General features: G+C 41.7%; 1 protein-coding gene across 1 annotated transcript in view; it reads left to right on the top strand.

Moving 5' to 3' along the window:
• DNMT3A (DNA methyltransferase 3 alpha) overlaps nt 1-22,131 on the top strand; it is a 131,608-nt gene that overhangs the window by 19,032 nt on the left and 90,445 nt on the right. The window contains exon 3 of the mRNA XM_026671559.2: nt 21,254-21,361. Within this exon, the coding sequence (XP_026527344.1) occupies nt 21,254-21,361 (108 nt within the window). The remainder of the gene's footprint in view (nt 1-21,253; nt 21,362-22,131) is intronic.

The raw sequence follows: 22,131 nt of genomic DNA, 5'->3' as shown, positions 1-22,131 counted from the left end.
CTATTGCAGGGAATTGCTGTAAGAACTTCAGATTGTGGGGTTTAAGCTAAAGGAAGTATTTTTTTTTTTAAATTGCTGCTGTCCATAGGTGATGCTGGGGAAACAAACTGTTAGTACAGGAATCTGGATATAGCCTAGATAAGGAGATATGATGGAAATGGGATTCAGTTCAGGGTCCTTTAGATTAAACTCCAGCCCACAAACCTGTAGGGCCTTGAACTTGTAGCATTCAGTGCTGCTGTGAGTCACCGCCTCTTACACTATGTGCCTTGTGGTTGACAGGGTTGCCATCACTTTATCCCACTAAGTTTGCCTAGGAGACTACTTGTAAGTACGGCTGCTGAGGCTATGATTCAGACAGCGCCAGGAAAGAAACAGGGGAGCTGGCAGAAGCAGGATTTATTGGAAGGGTGTCATCAACCTAACTTTATATATATTTGCTTTTATACATTATTGTTCATCCCAGTATATTAAACGCCATCAGTATAAATCAGAGAGGCAGAAATCTTGACAAATAGGATTGATCTCACTGGAGTTGCTGCCAGAAAGCTGATGTGATACGAAGAGTGAGATACTGGACTAGCACCTGGGAGAAATAGATACAGTCTACTGTCAGCCATGGAAACCACTAGATCAGGGGTCGCCAACCTTTTGGATCTCAGGGACCACCAAACTCATAATTTTAGATCCCAGGGACCACTAACCGGTTCTGTGGGCATGGCCTAATTTGTGGGTGTGGCTTGGTGATCATGTGACTGGCTGGGCATGTCTTGTATGTAAATATTATAAATATGTATATAAATATTGATTTTTTAAATAAAAATAGAGCAACTTTTACCCAAAATCAGGCAAAGAAGGCAGATTGAGTTGCTCACAGAATCATTCAGTGATCTATCTATCTGCCATCGGCTAGCTCACTCTCTCAAATTTGCTTGCCGTCAGTCTGCACTGAATAATAGAACCTTCAGTCCTAAGGGAGGTTTGGCTGTGCTTAAAAGCAGAGCCGAAGATCTAAAGACTAGCTAGAAAGCAAGAAATCCAACCATTTCCTGCTTCCTAGCTGATCTAAATCTCCTGGCACAACAGAACAGATGATGGTTGGAAAAAGGAAAAGTAGCAATTTAGCAGGCAAGTTTACCGGGTAAGGAGTGAGTGGGCGGGGAAGGTTCCTGCGGGCCATGTGGGTGGCGCAGCCTTGTGTTTCTGCACAGCCTGGATTAATTGCTTTGTGGGGGTGCTCTGGGGGTGAGATTTCTCTGCGGCCCACCAAAATTGGCGACCACTGCACAAGATGACTTTGGCCAGTTGTCTTCCTCTGAGAGCTGTCATTAGAAAAATTGGAGGAGAAGGTATAATTATGTTGCTTTGGTTTCCTGGATAAACAAATAAACAATAAAATAAAGGACGAATCAGCCTAATATCTGGGCCAGCCAAGTTTCATGAGGAAAAGTGTTCCAAAGTCAGGGCTCCACCTCCGAAGGTCCTCAGCCCTCTATGTAGACAGCATATCTGTGGCTGTTGACAAAAGACAGGTTGGAATGGAAAATACCTCTCTTTCCAATGTTTGTGTTTTTGTAATTATTAAAAGTTGATCCAGACCTCTTACATTCACTCAAAATGTAAATAGGCTTATAATAAGCATAATTCTTTAAAGAATTATGAAATCTGCATAACTTTATTTGGATCCATGCCCAAATTAAGAATGGAAACTGCCTTGTTGCCCTAATAGTGGTTCTATGTTGGAATGTAATAGGGAAATTGTATTCCAGTTGGCTTTGCTGAACGTACTTATCGTTTGGGATACTATAGTAGCAGGTGGCAACTAAAATGTGAGCTTGGCAGAGCTAGAAAACTGAACACATTTAGTACTTGGATAAGGGAGTAAATTGAGAAAGGATGTTGGTACTTATCTGACACGCCCGTTCTCCTTGAGCTGCGAAGAGCATCCAGTAGTGGGAGGTGCTTCAGTCTCTGCTTGTTTAGGCTGGGCTTAATTTGCGGAATGCTCCTCCTCCTCCACGGGACTCCTCCCCAGCGTTCCCCAGTTTTGGCGAAGACGAGAGAAACAAACACCCTTGCCCTTAATACGGTAAAAATTCGTTGGCCGAAACAGGATCCCACCAGATGGAAGAGGGTGGGGCTGGCTGATCTTCGCAGCTCAAGGAGAATGGGCGTGTCAGGTAAGTACCATGAGCTGCTCAGAGCATCCAGTAGTGGGACATACCAAAGCTTAGTCTGTCCTACGGAAGGGACTCCGTCTGTCTTGGGATCCCCTCCTGGTCCCTGTGGACCCATTGCAGAACCCTTCTGCCAAAGGAGGCCTCGGCTGATGCAAACACATCTATTTTATAATGCATAATGAAAGGCGATGAAGAGGCCCAGGTTGCGGCACGACAGATGTCAGTGATTGGTGCCTGCGTGGCCCATGCTGCCGATGTTGCGGTGCTCCTTGTTGAATGAGCTGTTATGTCCCTGGGCACCTATAGTGATTGCGTCTGATACGTTTTTGCTATTGTGGCCCGTAGCCAACGGCCTATTGTGGAGGATGAGACCTTGCATCCCTGATTGTTGGGCTGAAAAGACACAAATAAAGCTTCAGTTTTTCTGAAAGAGGCTGTGCGGTGAATATATATTTGCAACACTCGCCTCACATCCAGCCGATGCCACTGTCGTTCCAGCCCTTGGGATGGCCTGGGACAAAAATTAGGAAGTATCAGTTCTTGTGCCCTGTGAAAGGCTGAATTAACTTTGGGTATGAACGTAGGATCGGGACGAAGGATGAACCTGTCAGAATGGAAGATGCAAAGATCTTGTCTGATCGACAAGGCTGCCAGTTCCGAAATACGACGAGCGGAAGTGATCGCTACAAGAAAAACTACTTTATACGTCAGAAATTGGAGACTTGACGATTGCAAAGGCTCGAAAGGACACTTAGTGAGTGCAAGAAGGACGTTGTTAAGGTCCCAAGTGGGATAACGGTGAACCGTTGGCGGGCGTAAGTTTGTGGCTCCCCGAAGGAAACACTGTATGCGTGGATGATGGGAAAGAGATAGGAGACCTTCATAAGTGACGACTGATGCCAAGGGCACCACTTGTCTTTTCAACGTATTAGGTGATAATCCCCTGTCAAGCCCCTCTTGTAAGAACTCTAGGATTTGAGCCACAGATGGAGAAATGGGATCAATTTGAGACTTGGTACGCCATTTGCAGAAACTGGACCACGTGGCATTGTAGATGCGAGTTGTTGAGGGGCGTCTGGCAGCTTGGATGGTGGCAGTAACTCTGTTGGAAAACTTTTCGCTCTTCAGACGACTCCGCTCAACCTCCAGATAGTCAGGTGCAACCATTGAGGGTCCGGATGTCGAAGGGGTCCTTGGGTTAACAAGACCCTGTCTGGCGGAATTCTCCATGGTGGTGATACAGATAGACTGCGGAGGTCTGCAAACCACGACCGTATGGGCCAGTAGGGAGCTACCAGAAGCAGCTCCGCCCTCTCGTCGAGCAGTTTCTGGATGACCTTGGGGATCAGTGGAAATGGTGGGAATGCGTACAGAAGCCCCAGGGACCAACGGCAACGGAGCACATTGAAATTCTCCACTTCTTGCGAGGGGTATCTGGAAATAAATCTCAGGAGCTGAGTGTTGAGGGGGCAAGCGAACATGTCTACCACTGGCTGCCCAAATGTCCTGACCGCCTCTTGAAAGAGGGTCGGATGGAGGTGCCACTCCGATGGATCTATTGTGGCCCTGCTTAGCCAATCTGCCTGTGTATTCGACAGTCCTGAAATGTGTTCTGCTCTGATGGAAATCAGGTTGCTCTCTGCCCAACGACACAAACACTCCGCTTCTCTTATGAGGTGTTTCGACTGAGTTCCCCCCTGTTTGTTTATGTGAGCTTTCACAGTTACGTTGTCGGTCAATATTAATATGTGTTGGTTGCATACCTGTAGAAGGAAGCTGCGGAGAGCCAGGTGTACTGCTCAAAGCTCCAGCCAGTTTATGCTGCACGATTGTTCTATGGAGGACCAGCGGCCTTGGGCTGTGAGCGATTGAAAGTGAGTTCCCCATCCAATCAGGTTGGCATCGGTGGTGATGGTAAGTCTGTGGGGCTCTTTGAATAGGCAACCTTTGTTTATGGCTGGTCTGGTCTACCAGAGGAGAGATATGAGGACCTGTGATGGAACTTTGACCTTGTATTTGGAGTTGCTTCGACTGGATCGCTGGTACGGGAGCAGGAACCACTGGAGGGATCTAGTGTGGAGCTGGGCCCAAGGAATAATAGATATACATGAGATCATCTTGCCTAGCAATTTTGATAGATCAGCTAGGGACACCCTCCTATGAACCCTGATCTCCTTAACTAATTGATGAATGCTGTTTTGTCTATCTGGTGACAAGAAAACTTTGCCTTCCACTGTATCTATGACTGCCCCCAGATGGATTAATTGAGTTGAAGGTGTTAAATGACTCTTTTCCCAGTTGATTGAGAACCCGGGTAGTTGTAGGGAGTGTAATGTGGTCTGAGTATCTACGACTGATTGATGAACAGAAGATGACAGAATTAAGATATCATTGAGGGAACACTGCAGTCATATGGGGACACCCAGGAGATGAGCAGCGAGGTCTGCGAGAACCTTTGTGAAGGTCCTGGGGGCAGAGGCTCATCCAAAAGGAAGAGCCACATATTCAAAATGGAGATTATTATAACAGAATCATAAAAATTTATAGTGGGAAGGCCGAATTGGAATATGTAAGTACGCCTCCGTCAGATCTATGGATGTAAGGACATCACCTTTTCTGATACCAAGTAAGATAGATTGTAGGGTGTGCATTTTAAATTTGCGATATACTAAAAATTGATTAAGGCATTTCAAATCCAAGATTGCTCTCCACCCCCCCGAACTTTTGGGAACAACGAAAAGATGTGAATAGAAACCTCGTCCTCGCTGGTCAGTAGCTACTGGTTGGATGGCTCGTATGTCCAGTAGGTGCTTAATAGCTGTTTCCATAAGATTTCGTTTAACCGGATCTCTGGAAAGAGGGCACGACATAAAGAAGTCTGGGGGAATGGATTGAAACTCCAGCGCGAGGCCGAATCTGATCGTGTCTCTGACCCAGGAATCAGACGTTGAACAGTCCCATTGGTCCGCAAATAATTTAAGGCGGCTGCCAATGGGAGCCGGGTCCATGGGGTTATCTTGGACGCCGGAAAAATCTATTTCCCCCTCCTCAGAAGGATTTCTTGGGTTGGCCACCAGTTCCTATCCCTAAAGTCTGATCTCTCTGGCTGTTGCCCTGGTCGGAAAGGTGTGGGTCTCTGGTATCTGGTTGAGAATGGCCCCTGATAAAAGGGCCAAAAGGATCCCCTCTGAAAGGACTGAGGGGTTCTAGGATCTGACTTCCAAAAAAGGGAGGGTAAAATTTTCTTTTTGTTTCGAGTCTCGATGAGTAGTGGATTGAGGGAAGGGCCAAACAGTCTGTCTCCCGCTAGAGGAGATGAAGCGAGCTTGCAATTATGTTTAATATCCGCTTGCCAATTATTTAACCATTGCAAGCGTCGCACTGTGACATGTGAAGTAATGGCTCTGACTGAAAACTTAACTGCATGAAAGGTTGCGTCAGCTGAGAATTCGGTGGCTGCTATAAGCTTTGCAATGTCTTGGTGTGCTCTAGTGTTAGAATTGGGGACATGCTCCCGTAATAGCCGGAGCCATCTAAGGGAAAAACGGGTAAAGAAGGAAGCGGCCGTGGCCGCTCTGATGGCCCACGCATCAGACTGATGGGCCCTGCGTAGGGCTAGCTCGGCCCGTTTGTCCTCTGGCTTTAATGCCTCCAGCGCCTCACTGGGAATGGAGGACGAGGACGCTAATCCCACAATGGGTTTGTCTACCTCAGGAGTATTCAACAATTTTAAGAAATCTGGGGCCAAATTAAAGAATTTCCTGTCGTAACCAGTGGGGGCCGGGTACACTGCTGCAGAAGCCCACTGCTTCTATACCAGGTCTGCAAACATGTGAGGGACTGGAATCATGTCTGCCTCAATTACAGGTTGGGTGAAGATGAGATCCTCTGGTCCCTCGTCTGATGGAGTTGGAATGGTAGAAGGGGCTGACTTGTCCAGTCGCGCAGTGTTTTTGGCCTTGAACAATAGAGATTTGAAAAGTTGTGGCCGGAACAAGCCTGTAAATACAGGTTGGTCGGGAACAAGGCCCTCATCCTCAGACATCCCCCTTTCTAAGGGGTCTGCTTCCGACATGGCCGGGTCAGTATCAGGCATTGATTCTGATTCACTCTGGTCCATCTGCTCAATGTGTTCCACCTCTTCCGCCTCCTCCTCCTGCTCCTCCTCCTGCGGCTCCTGTAGGAGCATACCCCCTTGAAACCGTACCTGGGTATAGTGTTGCTCCGACCTGGCCAATGACCAAACTGATTGCGAATCATACTCAGCGGGTGCAGGATGATCCCTGGTCAGAACCACATGTTGCAGGCCTACTGCAATTCCCTGACGGATAGCCATCTCCATCCAGGTCTTCATTCGCTCTGGCACATCGTCTGGAAGAGATTGTTCCTGTCGAAGACCAGCAGCCGTTGGTGTGAACGTCGCTTTGGGTATTCTTCACATGATTGGTGATTGAGCTGACTGGGCCTGTTGACTCTGGGGAGCCACGCTGCGCCTGGATGAGAGGGAGAGATCTAGGGGGGTAGGAGGGAGGAAAGAGGAGGACGGCTCTGGATTGTGGGGTGAGGAAGCTTGAGAGGTCCTGTGTGCCTCCCGTGTGCACTTATCTATTTGTTTTTCCAGTGCCTTGTGGCGCCTGTTGGCATCCTTTTCTAATGCCTTAGAAGTCCCTTTTTTTGCTTAGGATTGTGTTGAGATTTGGACTTGCCCCTTGAAGTTGGGGTGTGTGAACCACTACCCCCTGCCATTTTGATTGTGGAATGAACAGTATGCTCGTTATTTAATGCTATATTGTGTAAGCGGTTGGCACGCCCAGGCTCCTGGCCAAGAATGGACAGGGTGCCCTGAAATCAAATCCCCCCCCACTTTTTTTAAAAAATATGGATATCTGCTTCAAAATTGACTCGTATCTCAACAAATAATTTATTATTGTTATGAAATCGCTAGTATTATTATATTGGTATGATTAATATGATTATCTTAGTATCAGAGCATATGGGTATGCAAATATATATCAAATTTGGATGTCCCGATCAGCCAAATTGAGAATGCCTAGCAGGCCAAATTATCACTCACAGGCCTTCAACAGCTTCCCTGCACAGGCGGACGCTGGCCTAGGTGCTCGCTGTTGTGCCACTGGGTAGGGAGAACTGTGAGGGTTGAGCCAACAACATGAATTAATAAAGGCCTTGAAATGAGGTTGTAATGATTGGAAACGTGGTTGTAATGATTCCTCGGGGTATTTTGTGTAAAAAACCCCTTCAATCTGGAATAAGGATTACCTCACACAGTCTATTGAATTAGCACTCAACGCGGCCACGCGGTCCCTTTACAGCAAAAAAATGGCAACCGGATGTTATTTGTGGCACACACGCCAACAGCAATCTCCCGCTGAGAAAAGGGATAAGCTCCAACAAGTTTAGCCTTAGGGCTAAACCAGCAGGGAGGGGTGAAAATAACCAGACGATTACACCTCCACCTCAAACGGCGTTCTTGGGGGGAAAAAACTGCGATATGACTTGGGAGAGAGCGCGAGAGAAAAAACCACACCGTTTAAATGTTAAAACGGCTCGGCGATCGTAATGGCAAGGGTAGGGCTAGCGGTTTAGGGGGTGAAATGAAATCGAAACCTCCCTGTGTTTAGGAGCGCAAGGAGCGCTTCCTGATAATGCGATCCCCAATGGCCAGATGGCAAAGGCAGCGTCGGTAAGTAAAAGAACAATTGTTAGAAGGAGAGGAAATTGACTATCTGCAAACCTTAACGAGAATTCTCCTGTTTCGGCCAAGGATTAACGAAAAGCACTGCCTATCTCTCACAAGGCTAAGACAAACCTGGGGAACGTTGGGGAGGAGTCCCATGGAGGAGGAGGAGCGTTCCGCAAATTAAGCCCAGGCTAAACAAGCAGAGACTGAAGCACCTCCCACTACTGGATGCTCTGAGCAGCTCGTGGGAGAATTCCAGGGTTGCAGACTAGATTGAGAAGTTCAAAAAGTAACCCAGGAGGCAACAGTAGATGGATATGTATTGGTGTAAGTCATCAACAGTCAACTTTAAGATGATTTTACTTTTTCCTTTCCTTGAGCAGCCCAAGGATGTAATACTTGTGGAATGTTATTTAACCTCTGGGGTGTGAAATTTTACAAGGAACTGTTTTGTCTCATAAATGTTTTTTAACATCTATTGTATATGTAGTGTTATGGAAAGGATTATCTGGAATGTTAGGGTACGTCTCATATGTTGCATTTGGCCTTGCTCTTTTTCAACTGATGTCATGGAGATTGAGAAAATAATGAATGATTAAATGTTCTTAATCTGATAGCATTTATTTATTTGTTTATTCATTCATTCAATTTATACAACTGCCCATCTCATATTTGTGACTGCAGATGACTTACAATTAACAACAGACTACAATAAATTACAATAGACAATATCAAAAAACACAGAATGCGAACAATACAAAACATTAAAATAATTAAACCCATGTAATACAGTAATTGATGAACAGTACAACCATTTCACGGGTACTACATCACTCTTCTATCCTCGGGTCAGATGGCAAAGCAAAATCTTCATGACCTTCTGGAAGGCCTCCAATGTCAGGACTAGCCTTACCTTGGGGGGAATGAAGTTCCATAGTGCAGCTTCAGCAACAAAAAATACCTTCAATGATTCTCCAGTAGAAAGAACCTACAATAAATCTCTTCTGCTAGACCTGATATGAGGAGCAGATATCATTGGGGAGACATAGTAGCTCCAATAATCCTCAAATAATTTGAACTTGTTTTAAAATATGTGTGGTATGTTTGGGTGTGTCTTTTAATATCTTGGTTCTTTTGAAAGGAAAGGAAAGCAGCAAGAGTGATGAGGAATGTTTGTGTCCCACCTGAAGTTCCATTTGGCGTGCCAGCTTTTGGGCATTGAAATTCTGGCCATTATTATATTTTAGATTATTGTGATACACTCTATATCAGTGGTTGCCAACCAGTGGGCTGGGGACCACTGGTGGTCCGCGAGAAAATTTTGGTGGTCTGCAGAGAATTGTCACTCCCCAAGCAATTAATCCAGGCTACGTGGGACACACAAGGCTGCACTGCTCACATGGCCCGCGGGAACATAAGGCTGCGTTGCTTGCATTGTGAACAATACGAGGTAGTGAGGGGAGGGGGGAAAGGGCAGAGGGGGGGAACTTGCCCTGCTCGCCCCACGTGCCATGCCTGGCCACTGGGCTGCTTCTTTCCGCTTCTTTCTTCTTTTGCTTTTGGCAGCATGCAAGGCAAGGCAATGAGTCTTAGGGACGCTGCAAAGCATCCTGCTCCAAGAGGCTGCGCCAGCAAAGACTCATTTCTGTCGGAGTTTGGGGGAGAGAAAGAAAGTCTTCTGCTGCTTCTGCTGCTTTCCTTGCACGAAGCCAAAAATCTCTCTCTCTCTCTCCTCCCCTGAGAATGGAGCTGGAGACGGTATCCTGCGATCCCAGATAAAGAATGATCAATCAGTAGGAAAACAGGGTGGGGAATTTTCCTGCAGACTTTTTTTGGGATTTTCCCAGGGTCTCTGGTCCGTGGGATTTAAAATTATGAGTTTGATGGTCCCTGAGGTCCTAAAGGTTGGCAACCTCTGCTGTATATCAAGCTGCCCATGAATAGCATCGAGAAACAACAGCTAGTTAAAATCTAGGTATCTTGTCAGGGGTGTCCTTGGGAGGGGGGCTTATATAATGTACTGTAGGCCTCCACAATTTGTAGAGGGGAAAGGGCCACATTAAAAATAATTGCAGGCTGCAGAGGAATAGCTGGTGTGCTGATTGGTTGTTGACTAGGTGAGCAGTGCAGTGATGAACTGATCATGCCAGTGAGGTGTGGAGGGGTCTTCTGAGGCAGCTATCAGTAAAGTCAGCAGCCTGTTCTTTGAGGGGGGCAGCACTGTTTGGGGAGGGAGCAGTGGATTTATTGATTTTTTTAAAAAAAAATGCAATAAAAATTTGTTTGGTGGACTACATGCAGCCTAAATCCGTATATTGTGCAGGCCTGATGTACTGGAATGAATGTTTGCTTCTGGGCACCATTTATAGTTCACAATTTGGCCTACTGATGCCTAAAAAGAGATCCCTAAAAAGTCGCCTTGAAACAAGATGGGTAGTAAAATAATAAAATAAAATAATAAAAAATAAAAATAAAATGGTTTGACTCTAAAATAACTGAAGGACCATTTTTTATTTGAATGTGTTCATAAATTATTACCTCTTATATGAAGGTGTGTTTTATGTTCTGCTATTTGGAAAGAATAAATTGGTGTGTATTCAAGACAGTTTTCCGGTAGTGGCATTTTCCTTGAGGAATTTCCTACCGAGGGAGATTATATTGGCTATAAAGATAATAAACATCCTGATAAATGTACTTAAATACTATACTGTAATATTTGCTCCTCCATTTCATAGTATTGTACGAAATTTTAATGATATGTACATTGCCTGTTATTCTAGCAGCCTACTAGGAAGAAGATAAGATTTATAAATGTTATCAGTACATAACTAAATAAAACACATTTGAAATTTTAATTTCAAAATTCTGCACTAATTGAAGCAAAGTTAAGCATCAAGCCATTTCTGCTTGAAGCTATTGTTGCTGCAAATTCTAAATGATGTTCATGTTATTCACTGTAGTAACGAAAATCTTTTCTCACATGGTATCTTAAACTATCTCTGTTTTCACTAAATCAACTTGTATTATACATATGCAAAATATGCTATTTTTAATCATTTTGTGAACTTTGCAATTTTGCTGCTTAATGGTGATTTGCTTACTAAGAACTTACCTGTGCTTTGTTTACTTGTGAAGATCCTCTTAAACAGAGAGAACCAGGATTTGGGGGGAGAAGTTGCAGGACTCAGATTTGTAGACACTTATTTTTATAGGTGTCTACAAATCTACAAATTTATTTTTAGCTGTCATGAGGAAGTAGTTAGAGCAGGGGTGTCAAACTCGTGGGCCGGATGTGCCACGCGCTGGCCACGCCCATGCCCAGCTTAGTGAAGGGGGAAAAAGTGGTGATATTTCACATGACACTGTGACGACACAAGTTTGACACCCCTAAGTTAGAGTGATCAAATAGATTTCAGATGTGAGTAGGGTATAAGTGATAGAATACTAATAAAACAATATTTGTAGCTCAGGATTGAAATGAGGATCCCTGGTGCTCTCCGAGCTTGGTTGTTTTCTTGCAGACATTTTATTACCGAAACTAGATAACATAATCAGTTTGGGTAATGAAACATCTGCAAAAAAATAACTATGCTCGGAGAACAGCAAGGACCCCTTAAGTGATAGAATTTGCTTTGTACCAAATAGTTTCTTGGTATTTCCAATGGAAAGAAATCTGAAATTTAGAACAGCAGCATCCAGTGGGTATAGATGAGCCCCTACCAACCTAGAGTCCTACATATTATTAGGACTACAACTCCCAGGATTCCAGGGCACCCAGTTGGGTAAATTTAAAATAGATAATAAACTAGACCAGGTTTCTTAAAGGATGTCCTAGGACCCCAAAACCCTCCCACAGGGTGTGCAAAATCAAAATTTTTTGCTAGCCTATGTTGAAAAATAATACATTACTAAAACCTGATCAAACAATCATGAGAAGCAGTATCATCAGTGAATGTATGAATTTTAATTTTTAATATTGACATATCAATAAATGTAAACCATACAAGCAGCTCTTTTGAGGTCCTCCATAATTTTCAAAAGTGAGAAGGGGTCCTGAGAGCAGTGTTAATAAACACTGAGCTAGATGGACCTGATGAAGTATAAGCAGCTTCCTTTGTTCAGAATTTGTATTTAAAATAGTAATTAAAACTACATATCAAGAAGGTCTGGATCAGTTATGTCTGTCAGCATTGCTGGCTTACTTTGTAATCAAGGAAAAGGTAGGAGGTGTAGGGATTAATTGTTGTATATATATATTTTCTGATTAAATTATATTCCCTCCTACACCTGCTTTTGTTCTTTAATTGCTGCATCTTTGTTTAATTCCAGATACCATTAAGGTATTTCTGATTTTTCTATCTGTTGTGATGAGGTGAAATATGGGGTACCCATTTCAAAAAACTTTAAAAGTAATGCTTTTAAAAATTAGGACACATTTGTTCTGGAAGGTGGTTTAGCAGAACATAACAGAGTTTCAGCCTTCCTAAGTTTTTAGAATGATCTGTGGATAGACTTGTATAATTTCTTGTATTGTTTTGGTAAAGATACGCAAATCCTGACCTTCCTCACATTTCATCTTCTCTTCTTATTGAAATATCTGTTTGAGTGGTGTTGTAGTTAGAATGCAATGTTGCAGGCTAACTCACTGCTCACTCCAGGAGTTCGATTCTGACTGGCTCAAGATTGACTCATCCTTCCATCCTTCTGAGGTCAGTGGAATGAGGACCCAGATTGTTGGGGGCATGCTGACTCTGTAAACTGCTTAGAGAGGGCTATAAAACAATGTGAAGCGGTATATAAGTCTTAAGTGCATTAAGTGCATTGGTAACACTGTTCAAGTTTGTCTTGCCCTTGTCAATTTCACTGCAGACGAGAGGAAAAGTTCTAAACACAACAGAGATGTTGTGGAGGAAGAATGAGTTATCACTTCAGAGCTTGATGGGGTTGTAACTGAGTCCATTGATAAGAGTAAGACATCTAATGCTAACACTCAGGGAAGGCACATAATTAAAGCTACCAGTGCCTAAATGGTGCCCAATAGCCAATTGATCCTTAATCTTCTATTGCAGGCAATATATGATCCTTATACTAGTTTCAATCTGTAATTTGCACTAGTTGCAATTTCTGGACATTTTTCAAGAGTAGACACATGTAAAGCACATAGTGATAGTCATGTTATACCCAAGACATGGATAACTGTTGCTTAAGAAGGGTGATAATTGGTATACCAGGTGTAATTATGTACATTATCAAAGTCATCACCTACAAATACAGTGCCAGCTGGGAATCAAGGAGTACTTCAAACTTCTGGCAGAGTGAAATTCTGTCTAGAATAGGCTTCATCTCAATCCTAAAGTCCAGTTTTTTCTCTTACAGCAATACTCTGTCTTATTTATTTATTTATTAAATTTATATGTTGCCCATTTTACTATCCAAAATGACTCTGGGTGGCTTATCCAGATTTAATTTCACATTTTCTCCATCTAATGCATTATTCATACTTGGAAGCATTCAAGGCTATCAGTTGCTTCTTTAGAGTTAAAAAACAGAGAGCAGTATACTTGGCTGTCATCAGCATAATAATGTCCTTCCTTAGTAATTAAATAGCCTAAAAACAAGATATAACCCCAAGGAATAATATATAGGTGTCAAATAGTAGACCACTGGTCCTGCCTTCTATGTACATCCCAACTGGAAGGACTGGAACCACTGCAGAAAAGTATCTCTAGAAGTCCAATTCTCATCAGAGGAATCCCATGGTTGATCCCATTGATGATATTGAAAACTGCTGAGAGTTTCAGGACAACTAGCAGGATTGAACTCCTCCCAACTAATTTCCAACGAAGATTATTAACAAAGCAAATAAAGTAATTTCACTATCATATTCTGGAAGAACCCTCATTGAAAAGAATCTAGAAAATATCTTTCAAATCTGGAGCTATGAGGACATATATTTTTTGTTCCCTTATCACATACATTATTTTCATGAGGTGGGCTCGCACAAGTCCAGTTGTTTCAAGTTACAACATAAAATACTTTAGAGCAATTTGGAAAGCTGGATTGCCACTGGAAGAAGGACTTAATTCTCAATCAGCAGCAGCCCAAAGTCACTCAGTGGGGAGGCCTGAAGAATGGCTATCCTGCGTGATATTGAAAAGATAGCAGGTGGACTTTGAGATGTCCTGCTTTAGTTAGATAAGTATCACACTTTGAATGGTTGTTGGAAAAATATAGGAAGTTGAGTCAAATCTGGAGGCAGATGTTGCAGACAATAGTCATAATTTGCATGACATTTTCTGAAACAATTTTTGGCTGGCTTTCAAAGTCAGTTCCATGTATGACTTGCGGAATACATTAAATACTTGTATTAAAGCATTATTGGGAACATCTCCTTTATGCTTTCTAAAGTTGAACAGAAATTATCCGCTTTCCTTGATTCATGAGAATTCCAAAATGAGGTTAGTAATTAGGATTATAACCATAAAATTGCAAGATTATTTTATTTATTCCTTCAAGGAACATTTATTCTACTTTCCAGCTACATGCTGCTTGAGGCATCTGAGTGAAATAATAGAAAAAGTAATACAAATACAAAAATATTTAGCAAAAGCAATAATTAAAAGAATGTAAATTATGCACTTATTTCCACAGGGGGAACAAAATGAAATCAGCACTGAGAATTCATTACTTTGGCAAGGCAAAATCCTGTCAGAACAGATCAGATTTTTGGGTGTGAAAGACTAATAGAAAATTGTTAAACAAGTACAATATGCCATGGTTTTCAATAGCGTAGGACTGCACCATTTTCCCATCAGCTTTTTTGTTGCTGGCTCTGAATGAACAATTTGATATAGGAAGAGGAGATCCTTCAAGCACCTATGCAGAACTTTTGAATTCACCCCCACCCCCCAATCATGGTGTGAGAAATTGGCCATTTCTTAAACACTAGTGGATAAGCTTTCCTTAGTTTTAAGAAGAAAACTGAAATAGATCACATTCCCTACCGACATAAAAGTAGTAAAGAATACAATTGGAGCTTTGGGTTTCTCATGGGCGAAGTGATAATAGCTATACTTCATGATGTTCTGCCTTATACATGTTCACTTCTGAGCAAAGCTATTTCTTAATAGTTGCGGCAAGGGGGTATAGGTGTGTTATAGGATTATTTGCAGGGATGGGATTCTACCAGTTCGCACCTATTCTCTAGAACCGGCTGTTAACATTCTAAGCAGTTCAGATAACCAGTTGTTAAAAGAAATTACTAGCCTAATCCTGTAAGTAAGGCAGGAAGGAAACATTCTGGTATTGCTTACAGAAACTGCCTCTCCGTTGACCCTTATTACATTCTTGGCAGGGCTGGACTTCCTGTTTCAGGAGCTTCTCTGGAGTTTTTTTCCCCTCCTTTGCTGGTACTTTGCTTGCGTGGAGTGACCATTCAAAGTTACAATGGCACTGAAAAAAGTGACTTATGACCGTTTTTCACACTTACGACTGTTGCAGCATCCCCACAGTCATGAGAGGCCAGGTGAGGAGATGCATGCCTCGATGTGAGTGATATTGAGTTGGCCACACCCAGTCAGTCACATGAGCAAGCCACGGCCACCAACTAAGCCACGCCCACAGAACCAGTTGTTAAAAAATTTGAATCCCACCCCTGATTATTTGGTAATGAAAGCAAGACGGAAGAAGAAAGGGAAGGAGGACCTCTAGAGAAGATAATCGAGCCATTCATTAAAGCTGAATCACAGTTGGAGCTAATGATTTAGGTATGGATGAGTCACAGATCCATCTTGAAGGAAATATCACACAATAGTGGAAAAGAAAAGAGAATGGATGCTTGTCATTTTTGTTTTGAAATCACAACAACCTACCATCCATAGTTTATGGACCACCCTGTTATGTATTTGTGGCTGGAGGGATCTCCTTGATCCCTTTGGATCATTGAGCAAGTGGTGCTCTGATTCTCAAAAAGGGGCTTTCCTGAGAATCCCGGACTTTTAATCTACTAAAAACAGTACCTTAGGTCCACCGTTTCATAGCTCCAATACATTTTCAAACCAACACACAAATTATTTTCACTTCTGCCAATCTTTAAAGGCAGAGTACACATCTTTTGTTTGCTAATGGGGGTTTCCTCCAGATGAGACAAGGAGAGTGCAAGCAGCGTTATAGTATACAAAGTCTCTTGGAGTAAGAAAGGGAATCGTCCAACATGCTTAGCCACCATTCCTTATTGCATATAAAATGCCCCTGTGAGCTGGGGTGGGGAAATAATAAGGTATTGACTATTCTGTAATCAACCTTGCTGCATTTGGAATGGAAGGAATTAAACATGAAGATATGAATCTCTGTGGCACATAGTACTAGAGTTCAGGGACATTTCTTCCTGGCTGTGTTACCTTGCATTTTCCCCATCCTTGATTGGCAAAAAGTATCTCAACATACATTGCTCTGCCTCCTTGGCTGACCTTTAGTATATCAGGGCAAGGGCTGATTTCCTATCTTCTTTTCCTCTTTGATGCAGCACGATTGGCTGGTGGAGTCACATGATGAAAAGGGCTCCCGATGTTCCCTCTTACTTTCTGTATTGCCCTTTTATGTCCCATTACCAATCAGTTAACTTTTTTTGGATACAGAACTATTTCTCTCCTAGGAAATCGACAGTATGTCAAACAAATAAACTGCCACCTCCTCTTTTTTTTTCCAGAATTCAGAATTACTTATTTTTTGTAGAATGAACAGCAATTTTAGTTATGATTGATTGATGTACCATTAAATCAATGTTTATTTTATTTTTATTTTTATTTAAGAAAATTAATATGGTTGCCGATGCTAGGTTGATTCTTAGCCACCTGATAGATTGATTCGCGCCCCCCCCCCATGATCTGTCCCTCAATGGTCCTTGTACCAGCGTGAGTTCATTGGCACTATAACTGTCTCTCCCTATCTTGCTGATAGTTGTTTTCTCTTTCCTTCCTTTTCCCCAGCATTAGAGCCTCCAGAAAGTTAAGTCTTCACATAAAGTAAGATATTTGATCATATTAATCATTATGTCTCGAGTGAGAACTCCGGGTTGTTTTCTTCTCTTGTACTATATCTTCTGCATGTACTATTTGATAGGTATTGGAGCATGGGCAACCATGAAATGATTTTTGAATCATACAGTATGGAATTAAGTATATGTGATATGCCAACCCAATATTGAAACTGGACAACAAAATCAAGAAAAGCCTCAACCATGTAACAACAACAAAAAAAAAAGGGTTCTGAATCTGGAGGTTCCATGGCACCCTAATGACTAGTGGCCTCATCCATGAATTCAGTACTATCACCTATATAATAGTGGCTATTAATTTAGGTGGACTTTAAAAAAGCTTTGGATTGCTTCTGAATCAGTTTTATTCACACAGTGGGGTTCAGTCTGTTCACTTGGTTTTAGCAGAGGCCTGAATGAAACAGGATCAACACCAATATTTAAGAATACTGAATTTAAAGAATTACTGTCATCTTTTCTTCTATAGTTGCCATATACTTTATGGCATCCTGAGTCAAGAGCAAGTATACATCTCTGGATAAAAGATATATTTATTTGGAGGCAAGGAGGGATGCTGACCTTCTACTAATAATACCCTTCAAAAATAAAGTACAAGAAGCATTGCAATTCCTCTTTAAACCATGCAGCTGTGCTCATAAAACAATCAGAACCCGATTACCGATTTTACCCATATTTTGGATTTACATGATAAAGTCATTTTTGATTAATCAAGTGAACTGTGTTTACAAAGCACAACTGCATTTGCATAAAAATCCTGCACCAAAACTAACTCTGACCAAACCTAGCATGTTGTCTGAATGCAACTACTAGGTTTGCAATACGTTTGATTAAGCAAGTTGTGTTAACATAGCCACTGAATGCTTTATAGGTAGGGTACAGAAAATGCAGTAGAGTGGCTTGTCCAAATGTTGCACTTCAGAGTTTTTTCTCTTCTGCCTTTCCATCTTTTCATAGACTTGATTTCTGCTGTTCTTGTCTTAAAACACAGCTGCAGCCCCAGTCTCTCCCTGCCAACTGGCAATGGCCTTTTGAAGCTTTTTATTGCTACAGTGCTGCTAACCAACAGATTCCACCTTGTTCCTTTCTCAGAGACTTAATGCATTTTCTGTTCCTTTAATCAATGGCTTCCTGTTCTCTTTAATTACCAATTAGCATTTTATAGCCAAAGCAGTTTTTCCTTGATGAATCTTACTTTTTATAATCAAATATTGCAAACATATTGTTAATAAATAGTGTTTTGCCCTTGCCTTGTATCCAGGGAGGGGTTCTTACATGGTGTCTTATAAAGAATTGTATAAGCACTTAATTGGTATCATTTTTATGATTATTATCATTTGTTATTGTGATTATTATTACTTTGTTGTTTTGCATGTACACAGAGAGCTTATGCACCAGAGACAAATTTCTTGTGTGTCTAATCACACTTGGCCAATAAAGGATCCTATTTGCAAGAAATAATACTAGAATAAGGTTGATATATTCCAGTATGCATATCTTATCTTTCTGTCTTCTCTGTTATCTTTCTTTCCTAATCAAAATGACAAAACCTCATTATATAGCTATAGAAGTTTAGGTACATGAGGTTAAATTGCCCTTCCCCAACCTCTGGGCTCCGGATGAAGAAAGTTTCTGTCAAACATCTCTAGGGAACAACTACACTATTGAAGAAGGTGAGGCTAACTATTAAAGCAAATTCAGCATATCTTAAAAGTAGCAATGCAGCAAGAGCTGCAACCTTTCATTGCTGAAATTGCAAAACTCAGCTTACAGAAATAAAAATAAATTTGCAGTAGTTGTGGCTTCAAAGAGGAAGCTGGAAGTAAAACTACTGCTATCTGCATGGGGCAGATTTATGCTGTTCTTTTGAGGGTCAGGTTGAGTTTAGTGGCTTGATTAAGATGCTGGGTTAAGAGTGGAGGAACCTGGGACACAAAATGTAGTTGCATGACCTTGGTTCTCAGTCATTCTCTCTCTGCCCTAGGAGGAAGGCAATAAAAGAAGGAACTTCTGAAAACGTTGTCTAGATGACTGTATGGCACCAAGAGTCAAGCCTGACTCAAAGGAAACCCCCCCCCCCCCATGGGGTGGGAATTTATAAATAAGGGCAGAGGTTTGCAGGTGATCCATAGAAAATTAAATCGGGCCTTGCGGCAGGCAGGATAATTGGTATTGGCACCAAATTTTTTTTTTTTCATTTCATGAAAAAGTCAACCAAGGAAGAAAAGCTACTGGTAGCAGTGCAGCTTTTCCTCCTGAATATTATCTCATTATAGGATAGCCAGGCTTCTCTTCATGTGATTTTTTACAAGGTATCTGTGTATGATCAAAATGCTATTTTGAGTGCTTCCCATGCTACGTCTTATCTTTTTTCAAATCACAGAGTATCCATTAAAGCAGTGAAGGCAGATTTTTCTTAGCACGACTCTTCTCTCATTGCCAAAAAGGATGGTTTTAATGGATATACTACAAAACAAACTCACCAGGCACCACAATTTCCATTTTCCCTCTATTCATTATACCCTTTTCCCATCCTGTTCTGATCCTTTAGATTGGTATTTTTAACAGTTGTTTTCTGATTATCAGAAAAAAAATATGGTACTTTTTCATTTAGTTTTAGGATTTATAAAACCCCTTCCTTCAAAGGCTCTAGCACATTGTTTGGTTTTGGGAAATAACAAGAGTAATAGAACACTGTTCAGTTTTTGAAAATAACACAAATGATAACCCTGAGAATTAATATATTTCTACAAACAAATATATATTTAAAGTTAATGATATCATACTCAACCAATAGGTACACTGAAAGCATTTGCACCAAGACAAATTCCTTGTGTGTCCAATCACACTTAGCCAATAAAGAATTATAACTATCAAACTACAGCACATTTAACAAAGTGTAAAATATACTGTCTTACTGCTGTTTAGATTGGCAGCATCTGAACAGCTGTAGGTTATTGTTTCATTCATATTTTATAATACAATTGATATAGTATGTACTGTATAAATTAAATAAATTCTGCCTTACCAATACCATAAGGCAAATTTGTTGAAAATAGATTATTACATATAGTATGTGAACTGAGTTTCCACAACCTACACTGTTTTGTAACTTTCCCAAGCATGGATAGAACATATTGAGAGTGTGTATATAATGACTAAAGAGTGGCAAATTGATTGAAATTTCACATGAAGCTTATGATGAATTACACTGCCAGTCTGCAAGGATCCAAATAAAATTTAGCAAAGCAGTCTGAGCATCAATCTATGGAGAAATAAAGGTGTATATATAAGATAATACAAAGGAAGAAGGTACAACTGAGTAACAATATGGAAGAAGGAAGAGGTTGATCTAGGACAGGGGTCCCCAAACTTGGCAACTTTAAGACTTGTGGACTTGAACTCCCAGAATTCTCCAGCCAGCATAGCTGGAGAATTACTACTGTAGTAATAGTAATATGGTATTCATTGGTTGATTTCCAACTTTCTATAATTGCCCCTGAAAGGCCTAAAACTGTGACATGAAAGAGAACACAAAATAAATGTGTTCGCTGCATCTCTGGGTCTCATGAACTTACCCTGCGTTTCCTGAGTAACTGAAGCCTAGAGAGCCCCAGTCAACTGTAAATCCTTAAGATTTTACCTTGGCCGTTGTCCATAAGTTTTCCTGATGCACATTTTTGCCTTGTTTGCTATTTCATTGCCCACCCTGGACCAGACGTTTAGGAATTTGACACAGTGTGTTGTAGACTTATTCATTGTAGACTTCATGGGAGAGGTGAGACCATGGAAGACCAAGGTGAAGAACAGAGAAATTAAAGCCGTCCAATGAAGTGTTGCTGAAGAAATCAAGAATGGAATTAAAGGATTAAAAAAGGCTTAGCATGAGGACATTATTGTTGAAACCCAGTGATAGGAGTATTCTGTTACCTCATTAAAATTGTGTACGTAGGATCTCCATAATTTACCCCCACAATAACCCCATGAGGCAGATTGGGTTGAAAGAAAGTGCTCATTTGTCTGTGATGTTTCTTTGCATAGCACCAAGTTAAACAGAGTCACTGCCAGAAAACGTCATGATGACACCAATTTCTGTGGCTTTAAAAGAAGTTCAAACTCAGCATTTCTTGTGTTCTAAATGGAACAAGCCCCTAGTGAGGCTGATGGAAAGGAACACACTCTTTTCTTTAAAAAAGAGACAATGCTCCTTTAAAACAAAGGCTCACCCCCCCAAAAAAAATAATTTGCACAGGGAATGCTGAAGTGCCTCCTGACTCAAGAGCTAAGAATATTGTCTCTCTATTTTTTTTTTCCTGAAAGCAGGGAGAAGAAGATCCTGAGGAGAATCGGAACAAGGAGGAGAAGCCAGATCCAGGAATCCCTGTGAGGAAAGTGGGGCGACCCGGTAGAAAACGGAAACAGCCAGTGGTGAGTGGAAGCCATTGCATACTTAGGGTTGCAGGATCAGTCACCCGGGATGCGGGTGGGAAGGTGGTCTGACTGATGCTTTTAAATAGGAGAATCAGATCTGGAAGAGTTGGGTCAAATTCTCAGTGCTTTCTCTCTAAAGCTGGAGTTTCTAGGGTCAGCAATTTCTAAGAATAGCTTTGTGGCCTTTGTTGGAGGAGAAAAACTACAGGAAAGCAACCAGTTGGGAAACTCTATATGGTTTTTCATACACAAAAGCCATAGATTCATATGCACTCACACAAATATATACTGTCGTTGATGCCTGTAACTCCATGCGTAATTCCATTCCATTCCTAATTCCATTCACATTGGATAGAAACTAATCAAGAGGAGAAGCAACCTTGAAACTTTCTAACAGTGGGAAACAATTAACCAGTGGAACAGCTTGCCTCCAGAAGTTGTGGGTGCTTCATCACTGGAAGTTTTTAAGAAGAGACTGGACAGCCACTTGTCTCAAATTGTATAGGGTCTCCTGCTTGAGCAGGGGGCTGGACTAGAAGACCTCCAAGGTCCCATCCAGCTCTATTTTGATTGATTGCAGCTTCAGTCTGCAAGCACCTCTTGGCTGGGTATTGTGTGGACACACCGATGACATCTGGCAAAGCACCCAGCTGCTCTTATTAGAAACAAAACTACTCCAGGAAAATTGCAAATAACTATTTTGGACAGTTCAGCTATTTCTAGTAAAAGGGCCCATGTTCTTGGCTCATAAACTGATGCATCATTGG

Source organism: Notechis scutatus, chromosome 1, assembly GCF_049901735.1.
Source record: "Notechis scutatus isolate UNSWTSFEM ecotype Mainland chromosome 1, rNotScu1.2, whole genome shotgun sequence".
NCBI classification, from domain to species: domain Eukaryota; kingdom Metazoa; phylum Chordata; class Lepidosauria; order Squamata; family Elapidae; genus Notechis; species Notechis scutatus.
The sequence above is the reverse complement of the archived record's forward strand: the minus strand, read 5'-3'. Positions and strand labels throughout refer to the sequence as shown.